This window comes from Chiloscyllium plagiosum, chromosome 5 (assembly GCF_004010195.1).
Source record: "Chiloscyllium plagiosum isolate BGI_BamShark_2017 chromosome 5, ASM401019v2, whole genome shotgun sequence".
Taxonomy (NCBI): domain Eukaryota; kingdom Metazoa; phylum Chordata; class Chondrichthyes; order Orectolobiformes; family Hemiscylliidae; genus Chiloscyllium; species Chiloscyllium plagiosum.
In genome coordinates this window covers 52,468,729-52,480,159 of record NC_057714.1, presented here as the reverse complement: position 1 = coordinate 52,480,159, position 11,431 = coordinate 52,468,729, and the positions used below count along the sequence as shown (strand labels likewise).

The following is an 11,431-nucleotide window of genomic DNA, read 5'->3' as shown; positions in this document are numbered from 1 at the left end:
CCAGACAGCTGTAATATGAGCCTGGTACATATGGTTGAGGAAGAAAAGCATCAGAAACAGCAATGCAAGGTAATGCAGAGCATGGAAGCGGTGAGCATCAAGATAGGCTCAGAGTGAGTGAGGAATAAGAGAGTGAGTGAAGAGCCCCGAGATGCAGCCAGGTCCACTCCATGAGTTGGTTGTGTGTTTCTGAGCACACAGTCTCCTTGCTGTAGCATTATAATGATAGTTGTCTGTGCAGCCTGAGACACAGTATTGAAGAGCAGCAATGTTCTTTAAGCATGATGTGTCATGAAGGTTCTTACAGACTGAAACATGTCACATGCCAATGTCTGTGGGAGTGAGCTTTTGTGACCAATGCCCAGGGAAGTTGTCCAGAGATGCTGGAAAACAAACACTAACATGAAGATTGTTTACAGCAAGCAGCAAGTTAAATCTACAAGGTGCTTGCACTGGTTTCCTTGTCAAGTTTTCCTGACGTCAAGCTTATATGGTGAGTTTGGTAAGATGGAAGGCTGATTATTATTGACATGACTCGGGCTGTTAAGAAGATGTTTAACAAGCAATAATCACTGTAAATGTGAAACTTGCTACTGCCTAGTGAGAATCCTGCCACACTGCTTGTGAAAAACATAAAAGAGCGTGAGCTGCTCTCTACGTTGTGATAGGCTTTGGCAGACTTCTCAACTGATTCTGCCACAAATCTCACCATAGCCACATCGGTCAGACGCTATTAGATTCCAACTGCCCCCTCATCTTACCATCCACATGGTCTTACATGTTTACATAAATTTGTAACTTCAGTTTAGGTACTTTCAATAGACATGAGACATTTTGAAGAGTTAATACTTTTTAATTATTTTCCTTTTGTCAAGCAAAATCTATTTTTTTCCAGAGATAATGGAGGTCATCATAATACAACTTCAAATGGAAAAAGACAAAAAAAAACATAACATTTTATCAATGTTATCTGATAAATTGTAACAAATTGAATAAACATTAAAGCATTTTAAAATGTGAATTTAGTATTAGAAATGCTTTTGTACAAAATTACAAAGACAACTTCCACATTAGAAATGTTGAGTTTTCTCTTAAGTAACACATATCTTACATGCCTCTGCTTTCTCTCTCTCCAACCAGAGGATGGTTTCATGTTGTTTTAGTTGATACTTCTTTTTAAATGCAGTATAAATTTTGTATTGTTTTACAAATTTTAAGACACTAATAACAAAAGTTTAAGTATCAGATGTTAAAAGTTGATGTATTACGTTTGAAAGACTAATTTAGGAAAATGAACATAGGGAAGAGGAGAATGTAACTCAGCCCCTTGAGCCTGTTCCAGCATTCAGTTAGGTCACAGTTGATCTGTACCTTTTCTTTACCTTAAGGTTGATTTAAAAATGAACTGAACATTACATTTCCACTAATAGTTTAAAATGAATATAATGCATTGTTCTTTACATTCTAATTACATACTATAACAGTTTTCTGGTCAAGGCTTTTGTACAAGGTATATACACACTTTTATTCAACTATTGGTGTGGAACATAATTTAGTAATTCAAATAAGTTTGGGATTTTTATCAATTTTTTTGTACCTTTCCATTATGTCGAATGGTGGATAACACTGCAATATTGTTGGTGATTTAATTGCAAAGCCCTTAATGCATTTGAAAGCTTACCTTTATGATGCTATGGACTGAAATTTCAGGATTAAGGAGGAAAATAAAATTGGAAGCAGACTGTAAGTAACTCTAAGACTACATGGTTAGGTTAAGAGTTTGGACAGAAAGGTGCTGGATACAATTTAGTTTGGAGAGGTATGAAGCAATACATTTTAGAAGGAAGAACAGGAGCGACCATTTTGTACTGGGCAATAAGACTTCAAATATAGTCAGGAAGTAAAGAGATTTTGGGTTCAGATTCAAAAATGTCTCAAGTGGAAGGGTAAATTGATAATAATACTTAATAGTTAAAAAGCAAACACTGAACTTGATACCTTAGGTAGCCAAAGCAAATAGAAATGCCAAATTGAGATAAGTCATTGGTTACACTGCATTCAGAAAACTGTGCAAAAGTGAGGACTGCAGATGCTGGAAACCAGAGTTTAGATCAAAGTGGTGTTGGAAAAGCACAGCAGGTCAGGCAACATCCGAGGAGCAAGAAAATCGACATTTTGGGCATCTAAACTTAGAAAGCTGTGTCCAGTTTGTGGTGTTTTTAAGGAAATCTGTCAAGGCCACGTTGAGTGTGTGGAAGAGATTCACTATTTGCATACAATTCACAAGAGATATTAATGGAGACAGATCAGAGTAATTAGGTTCTTATCAATATAACAAAGAAGATAAAGAGAATGTCTCAAAGTTCTTCCAAATTAGGAGAGGTTTAGTCATATTTTGTTTTAGAGTGCTTCTGTAAAGCACCTTGGGAGGTTTATGATGTTGAAGGTGCTATTTAAATATAACTTGTTGTGAAGATAAATAGAGAACATCTATTTCTGGCAGAAGTGAGTTGGAAAGGACAAACACACAATATCACCAAAAGAACATTAAAGAGATTAGGAGAAACTTATTCACGGACACACAGTTATTAGGACACAGAATTTCCTACCAGTAATAGTGGTAGGACTCAAATCCGTAATACCTTTTAAAAGAAAAGTGAATAAATATTCAAAACAGAAGAAGGGTTTTGAATTAGGACAATGCTGATAATTCTTTAGATAGTTGATACATGCATAATGGGCCAAATGGTTTCTTATATGGTGCCACATTCCGAGATTATAATTTAATATTAGCAACAATATAGATGCATTTTGGTAATTTACATTTTGAGAATGTTCAGCATACTGTGCCACTTCTATTAAACACATCTGAAGATTGAGACACTTTAACTTCATATTTAAATTAACATATATATATAAACTTTGTGTGCCAAAGAAATAGCAACTACTCATCAATATTTCAATTAGAAATGTGAGGTTATAAATCCAGTTTAAAATCTAACAATGTAATAAATAAAACAAACCTATTGGATTTGAAATAAAGATAAACATTAGAAAATACGTATACATTTATAGAATCAATGAATAATAACAATTTTTTTGTCAGAAAACTGTTTCCAATAATGTAACCAACAATATTAGGCACAATTTCTGTGTAAACGATGAACCTCAAGATACTATGTAGATACGACTCAGTTTTAACAGGTCAAAATGCAAATAGTATCTTAGTGAAGCTCTCAAGTTTTAGCTGGTAATTTATTACAAAAAAGGAGCACAGCCAAAGAAACAAGACATATATATAGTGCCAGTCTACAATTTACAACACTGTATCACTCACATCTATCGATGCTTTTTATAAAAGATGCTAGACTAAAAAGCTTTAAACTGTTTAAAAATTCTAGTACCGCTTGTTGCAAACTACAGTAATAAAAATGCAAGCTCTTACCTATCAGTTTGAGGTTTGTGATCAACTGTTAACATATAGATTTCAGTTAAAGACATTAAGCAAATAATTTAAATGCCAAATATGATTAAATACAATCTCCTTCAGATGTATTGATTCTGAGAGGTCTGATGGTACAATACATTGTATAAAACTCTGTTGACATCTTGCAATTAACAAATTTAACAAGAAGGATAAATGAAAAATATACAAAAAAAATTAGATAATGATTTTGGTTTTCTCTTTTTTTGTGTAAATTGTAATTAATCACATAAAATGGAAAAGAATGTCCAAATGTAGGTTGAAACAGTTCATTAGTTCATATGAAAACGGTGTTCTCCTCTTGTTATGTGTGAAGAGAATTCATATCTATCCTGGCTTCGGTACCCACACATGTTGCATTCAAAGGGGTCACGGAATCCATGGCACCCCATATGTATTGTAAACATCACGTGATCCAGGAAAAGTACCCTGCAGTGTTCACATTTATACACTTTCACATGTTCTCCTTCACTACTAATTACTTTGATGATTTCTTGATTGGGTTCCATACCTGCTCTCATAATGTCATAGGATCTAGGATCTTCTTTTACTAAAGGCAAGCCATTTCTTGCCTGTGGAGCTACGTGATTTGTCAGGTAAATCAGGTTGTTTCGTTCTTCATTATTGCTCTCAGTATCTGTGGAATCAGGGCAGCTGTTGTTTGGAGATGGTTCTCTTTCTGATGACTGTGATTTTGTTTTCGAAATAAGCACTACGTTTTCTATGGCACCATCTTGGCTTGCGGCACTGTTAGCATGACTCTGTGTATCTGAATGGGTTTTATGCATGGTGTACATGTTGCTTATTACTGGTATCACTTCAGAGCCTCCAGCAGGAGTTTGGACAAGAGGACGCAAGGATTCAGCCCCTAGATAATTGATAGCATTGTTAATTGCTTGATCCAAAACATGAGTCTGCATCATCTCACTCTCCTTTTCATAATTTGAATTAGCGTCATACTGAAGCTCTGAAATATCAAGCTGCAGCTTCTTTTCACCTGTGTAATTAGCATATGAACAACCAATACAGTATTACTTTACACAGACTGGATAAACAGCAGACTTCCTGTTATAAAAATAACGGATCCTGCAGCTGTAACACTTGCATAAACCATAAAATTGCTTATTCTGAAAAAAAAGTCAACACAAAGATTAAACTGTTTCACTAGTACTAATATTAGATAAGTGTCATTGAGATATAATGTGATCTAGGTGCTTTCACTAATTAAAATTGATTTGCATTTCAATATTGATAGTAGAACTACAATAGCTAATGATGTATTTACCAAGAATGGTGCCAATTATTAATTTACTTTATTTACTAGCAAATGTATTTCCAAATAAAGCAAATTAGTACCAATGTTCTCACAGAGAGGCAAGTACAGCAACAGAGGGGGTTTAAACAAAAATAGCAGGTGGAGAGACGGGTCTTACAGCACATGGATGAGTGGTTAAGAAAAGATTTGGTGAAGAGGCAAAGTAATCTAAAATGCTGTATTATTGGGTAGATACGGAGTGATATGCCTTAGGCAGGCAGGAGAGGTTATGTAAAACTAAAATAAAGATCGAATATGAAAAAAGGAAAAAGGAATTAAACTAGAATGGGTTTGAATTCCTGTATTTGTTTTGCCAATGTGGAAAGTATTAAAGACTATTTGTGTGAGTGAAGCTAATTGGCAAATGTCAGCAGAGATTCTCTAAGGGAAGGTTGTGATTGATGAATTTAAATAATTCACTGTGGAAATCCTAGAATTTATAAACGATGAGGACAAAGTAACTGTGGTACATCATATTTCAGAAGGCAGTTTGTAAGCTATCCCATAGAAAATATGTTATCAAAATTAAATGAATGATATCAAAGAAACCCATAGTGAATGTTCAGGATTAGAAATCAAAGTATAGCAACAATTTTTTTTAGTATCAGTAGCACCAATCTTGGTACTTATTCTCTGTTTCATTTTTAATAATAAATTGCATGCAGGCAGCTGATAAATGATATTCTGATGATACCAAATTAAGGGGCATGGTAAACTCTGAGGAAGATTGTTGACGAATATTTTTGTGAAGTGAGTAACTAAGTGTTGGATACACTTCAATTCAATGGATTATCATTTAAGTTTTTGAAAAAAGGACACAGTGGCATGGTGGCTCAGTGGTTAGCACTGCAGCCTCACAGCACCAGGGTCCCAGGTTTGATGCCAGCCTCAGGTGACTGTCTGTGTGGAATTTGCACATAGTCCCCGTGTCTGCGTCCGGGTGCTCCGGTTTCCTCCCACAGTCACAAAGATGTGCAGGTCAGGTAAATTGGCCATGCTAAATTGCCCATAGTGCAAGGTGCATCAGTCAGAGGGAAATGGGTCTGGGTGGGTTACTCTTCGGAGGGTTGGTGTGGACTGGTTGGGCCAAAGGGCCTGTTGCCACACTATAGGGAATCTAATCTAAAAAGAATGCTTTTCCTAAATGCGAAGATTCTTAATACAGTGAAACAATATAAGTAGAAGTTACTTGATCTTTGAAGGGATGAGTACAAGTAAAAGAGGCTACAGAAAGACAAATGGATTTCTGAGGCTTCCAGATTGGAGCACAGAGAATATAAAACAAGGAAGTGAGTTTGAACTTTTACAATTCATTGGTTAGGCAACAGTTGGAGAGTTGTGAGCAGCTGTATGCTTGTAATAGGATGGTGGTGAGAAGCATAAAAAGGAGTATTCAAGATTCACTAAAAAGAGAGAATCTATTCATAATGAAAGACTCAAAAAATTGGATTTTCTTGGGATTGGAACAGAGAAAATGAAGGGAAAAATCTGACGACTGTTTACAAATTATAAATAGTTTTAGGAGGATAAATAATGAAAGACTGCTTCCAGTGGCTAGCATATAGTGTTAGCTGAACTAGAGGGGAGATAAAGGAAAGTCTTTACAAGGTTGGGTGCTTATTGGAACCTGGAAATCTAAAATATAACTGGCTATTAGAAAACAAATATATATAAGTATATAAGGATGTAGAGAACTAACTGGGAAGTGGTTTAAAATTAAGTGCTCTAGTTGAAGTACTGGACTTGACTCAGGCACAAAGGCTCAAATATCATGTGTGCAATTTCTCTAATTTCTGAACCTGATAGGAAAATCTATTCAGCAATTTAAAAGTTTTGAGTCTTTTCATCTATTATGATTCCCATTTTAGATGACATGTTTATGCTTAATAAGGTAGGGGTGACAATAACACTGGAGCAACATATTTATCCAAAATTCAGCATCTGATTATTAGCAGCAAATTGCTACCTTAGCTGTATATATAAATGAAAATAAAAAAAACGTGAAAATTTAGTACTTGTGGTTCAGGTAGTTAATGAATAGATTTATGTGGTTGTAAATTGTGCATGTAAACTTTGACACTCAAATTCTAAATATGTGTTTCCATTCTGAAGCTTTGGAGTAAAATTGCACAAATTTAAAGTTTAAGCTATAGCTCCTTTTGTTCTGAACATGTAAATGGATTTAAGTTGCCCTAGTAATAAATGTTATTGTACAGAATACATTATTTTGTCCATTATAATAAAGAAGGCAACTTGTTTATTTTAAATAGCTCAATTCCATTTTTGAAATTACTGACAACATAATTCAATTTGCATATATGTTAACCTCAAATTCAGACAGCATGCCTAGGTAACAGACAAGAGGTTTCATCTCAGGAACGCAGGGCAAAGGACAACATTCTTCCCCTAATGTACCACCCAAATTCCAGCTTCCATATTGATCAAAATCAAAAAATATGCAGGACAAAAGTAACTAATTCAAATGTGAAATGACATAAGCCATCTGACATCATACTAAAGTGCTAAATACACACAATTATTTCTTTACTTCTGTAAATCTACAGAAATGACATATGAAATATGACATTACATACCCATAATGCCATTCTAATAGTAAAACATCATGTGGACTTCATTTCATTCAAACCAATACAGAAAAATTATAGTTCGACGTTTTGCAAGTAGTACATCATGGGAGAAATAAATGAGACCAGTTTTTTCCGTCTTGTAAAGCATGTTCAAAGTATTCCAGTTTTTCAAATTGTTTTAATATAGTAAATTGATGCTTTTGTTTTTATTATTATGAATTAGTTCACAATCTTTTAATGCTGGCAACTTGACCAGGTAAGTTATTTCTCACCTTTTCTCCAATTCACAAAATATTCAGTCAATGCAGTATGATCATATTTTACTTTTAATCTCAAGTAAATAAAAGGCACAAAATTGTTGAAACTCATGTCACGAGGGCAAATATGAAATGGATAAACTGAAGAAACTAAATTCAAATTCAAACGTCAAAAATAACTGTTTCAAACCAGTGTTCACTGCTGTGCAACAGCTAGTTACTTAATGAGTATTGTGACCAAATATTTATGCTTACCAACAAACTTTTGTGGCATTGAACTTTTGCGTTTTGCAACATTGCTTGCAAGTCTATCCAGTACCATAGCTCTTTCTGATCCCATCTTGCATACTCCTTCAGTTAAATCATGTGATTTGTTGTCTTCTTTCACTGTGAAATAAAAGAAAAATTAAAATCCATTTATAATTGAATAAGTAAAGCTTGCTGGTTCAGCAGGTTGAAATAACTATGTCACAACTAATTATTTTCATTAATTAGTTACTTGGCTCATCCAGCCTTTCAAACTGACAGCATTTTGTCCCAATCAGAAAATAACTTACACTGTCAAATCCATAAGAATCAGAAACACAAAGCACAGCATTGATTAAAAACAAGTCAACCACAGTGGTAGCAAATAGATATACAAAATAATTTGCATGTTTCTGGTAAATTTTGGTCCTGATCGTTTAGTAAGCTATGGTGAAGACATGGCCTTATGTTGCATTACGACAGACATTTCCTCCTGAGTCTAGAAGAACAGGAAAGGAACAAGAATTTACAGAATATTTTGCAGCTCAGTAAAGAATAGCAATATTCTCGTGGCAGCACCTCAGACATTGTATTAATCCATCTTCATCAACATAGTCCAATAGTCTACTTCAACTAAATCATAAGAAAAATATAACGGCACTTATACGGGGGAAATATGTAACTACACATCTGCTAGTATGCTGATACACATTAAATGCAATTTAGGCCAGAGATTATACTGTCTAAGGATAAACCAAAACAAAAGCAGCAGTTTTGGTTTTGATATTATGTCTGACCTTTGGGAAATAAACTTGTTTTTGAACATACTGCCTATCGTAATGAGCATAAATGGATAAAATAAGTAATCAGAGATTCTGAAAATTATTTTTCAATCGTATGAGGGATTAGGCAAGATGAAGGCTCAGACTTTCCCCATGACAGGGAGGCAAATGGTGGAAGTGGCTTAAAATTGTAAGTCCCATTGTGAACGTGGTACTTCTGATTTTTGCAGGTGCAGGAATAGGGACGGTGCACTCTGATCTTCCTGAATGCACATTTTACAGAAGCAGCACGCCATTCAGCTCAGTAACTGGCTTAATGGATATGGAATGTTATTTTAAATTCATTAGTGGGATGTGGGCATCATCAACTAGCTCAGCATTTATTACCCACCCCTAAATGCCCTTGTTAAGATCTGTCCACATTACTGAGAGTCTGTAATCACATGTCAGCCAAACCAGATAAGGAATAGCAGATTTCCTTTACTAAAGTACATTAGTGAACCAGATGGATTTTTACATGAATTGACAAAAGTTACATGGTCACATTTAGGTTTGCTTTCTTTTAATTCCAGATTTTATTGAATTCAAATTTCAGCAACTGCCAGGGTGGGATTCAAAGCCATGTCCACAGAACCTTAACCTGAATTTCTGGATTAGTCCAGTGGCATTACTGCACAACCACTACACTTGTGCTCCCCTCAAATCTTGGCAGTTTTAGAGTGTGAAACCCAATGTTTGCAGATTAGATGCTATAAGAGCAGGGCTGGACTTTGTGGATTTATTTGGATTGCCATGTTACCCCTGTGGACAGGTAAGGTACCCCTTTGTATCAGGTTCCAGGACGCAGGTGCCCTTTGGCTATGTTAGGTCTCCTGTGCCATTGTTAAAGTAGGCATACGTGTGAGCAAAAAGTGCATAAGCCTAATACTGTCAAGCCTATTGGAACTGTCAGCAGACCTGTAAAAAATAACTGTCACAACTGCCCAAAGCCCCTATCAAAAATGTCAAGAGGTTCTGTCAAAGGGAACTCTCAACTGGAACTATCGAAGCAGTTGTCCATATAATACCCGACTATGAGATGCCATACTGAATCAAAAGCCTGTTAAAGAAATCTGCCAATAGGAGCTATCAAAAATATTAAAGGGAGCTCTTAAGAGTTGCTGTGGAAAGTGTCAAGAAGCCCTGTCAAATGTACTATTAAAGCAAGGTGTAAAGGCATTTAAAGACTTGTGCATGTTATACCTTTAGCAAAAAAAAACTGTTGACAGTATTAAAAATTATTGTTTACTATCTCACTGCCTGTTAACATAAAGTATGTCGGCTTCCATTATTAGTGTTGGATGACAGATTTCACAACTGTCCATTTTCACAGTAGGGTGCCTGTAATTTATCAGTTTAGTTGACAGTTACTAGTGATTATGGTCTCTTGAAGTGGGATGTTGCTTTAAAGGATGAATGAAATGTTGTTTTAAGCCTTTATTTAGTTGAATGAATATAAATATCAGATATCGGCTTTTGTGGATTAAGGTGCTTTTTCTAGTATAGTCAAGTCAATAATACATTTTATTTGTACAGAATTTTGTTCTATCTCATCTCTGCATGGGTCAAGAGGTCTGACTACAGTGGTTATGAGGTGATTTGGCTTGAAAGGTGGAAGAATAAAAGGTGGGTGTGGGCAGTAAGTTGTCACAGGAACTGTAAAGGGGCAGGGTTAACATGAAGGGCATATGGGGTCATGTGAAATGGTCCAATGAACATAGATTGACATGGAGGGCATGTGGAATCATGGAGAATGGCAAAGGGGCATGGGTTTTCATGTAGGGCATGTAAGGTCACAGGTTGGCATCAATGGGCCATGGGAATTATGTTGTGGAATAGGGTGTGAAAGACTACAGCTGGAGGGATTTCTTTTGTTTTATTCTTTTTTAAAATTAAACAACAAGACAATGCCAGAGTATGAAGGCAGACCTTCTCCGTAGCCAGTCACTGCACCCAGTAGCCTTTGCTTTTGATCTAGGGTCATCCAACCTGTCTCCCAAGAAGTCTTGCCAACCATGAGGAAAAATCTGACTTGCCAAGCTTGCATTTGTGGAGCTCAATGCTGTGCTTTAAGCCTGGGCTTGTGAACTTGTTAAAGCAATGTTCCACCCATCTCCATTTCACTTCTTCTGCCCAACCTATTAAAACTGTCCTCTCTGCTTCCTTCATCTAAATCTCTTCAGCTTGGTTTAAAGATTTGCCACTGCCTACTAACTTCACTCTGTGTGAAAACTGCATTGAAGCTGAGATCTTTGTGGGGTTGGGTTCATCCAACGACATTCAAAACCAGGATCTGAATGGCCCCTGCCTCATTTACAACAGTTGGGGAATGGGGATGGGAATGGGTAACTCACACATGGGGAGATACCCAAACTCAGCAGGACCATTGGAACCCAGTGACCTGTTTTTGCTGGAGTGACAGTTTTATAACACAGTATAGAATCCCTACAGTGTAAAAAGCAGTCCTTTGGCTCATTGAGTGTACACCAACCCTCCAAAGAGTATTCCACCCAGACCCAACCCCTACTCAATCCCCATTATCCCAGATATAGCATAGCCAATCCACCTAACCTGCACATCTGGACTATGGGAGGGAACTGCAGCACCCAGAGGAAATCCACGCAGATACAGGGAGATGTGCAAACTCCACACAGTCACCCAAGACTGGAACTGAACCCATATATGAGTTACAAATTTTACATGAGTTACAAATTTTTACA

At 36.1% G+C, this 11,431-nt stretch overlaps 1 protein-coding gene across 8 annotated transcripts in view; it reads right to left on the bottom strand.

Moving 5' to 3' along the window:
• Positions 1–1,115: 1,115 nt before the first annotated feature.
• Positions 1,116–11,431, bottom strand: part of ikzf1 (IKAROS family zinc finger 1 (Ikaros)) — a 93,410-nt gene continuing 83,094 nt past the window's right edge. For 7 of the 8 annotated variants that reach the window (XM_043690107.1, XM_043690102.1, XM_043690100.1 and 4 more), the window contains 2 exons: positions 7,900–8,031; positions 1,116–4,481 (listed from right to left, as the gene is read on the bottom strand). In XM_043690107.1, the coding sequence (XP_043546042.1) occupies positions 3,757–4,481; positions 7,900–8,031 (857 nt within the window). In that variant the 3' untranslated portion in view covers positions 1,116–3,756. The remainder of the gene's footprint in view (positions 4,482–7,899; positions 8,032–11,431) is intronic. The other variant, XM_043690106.1, reaches the window with a different exon arrangement.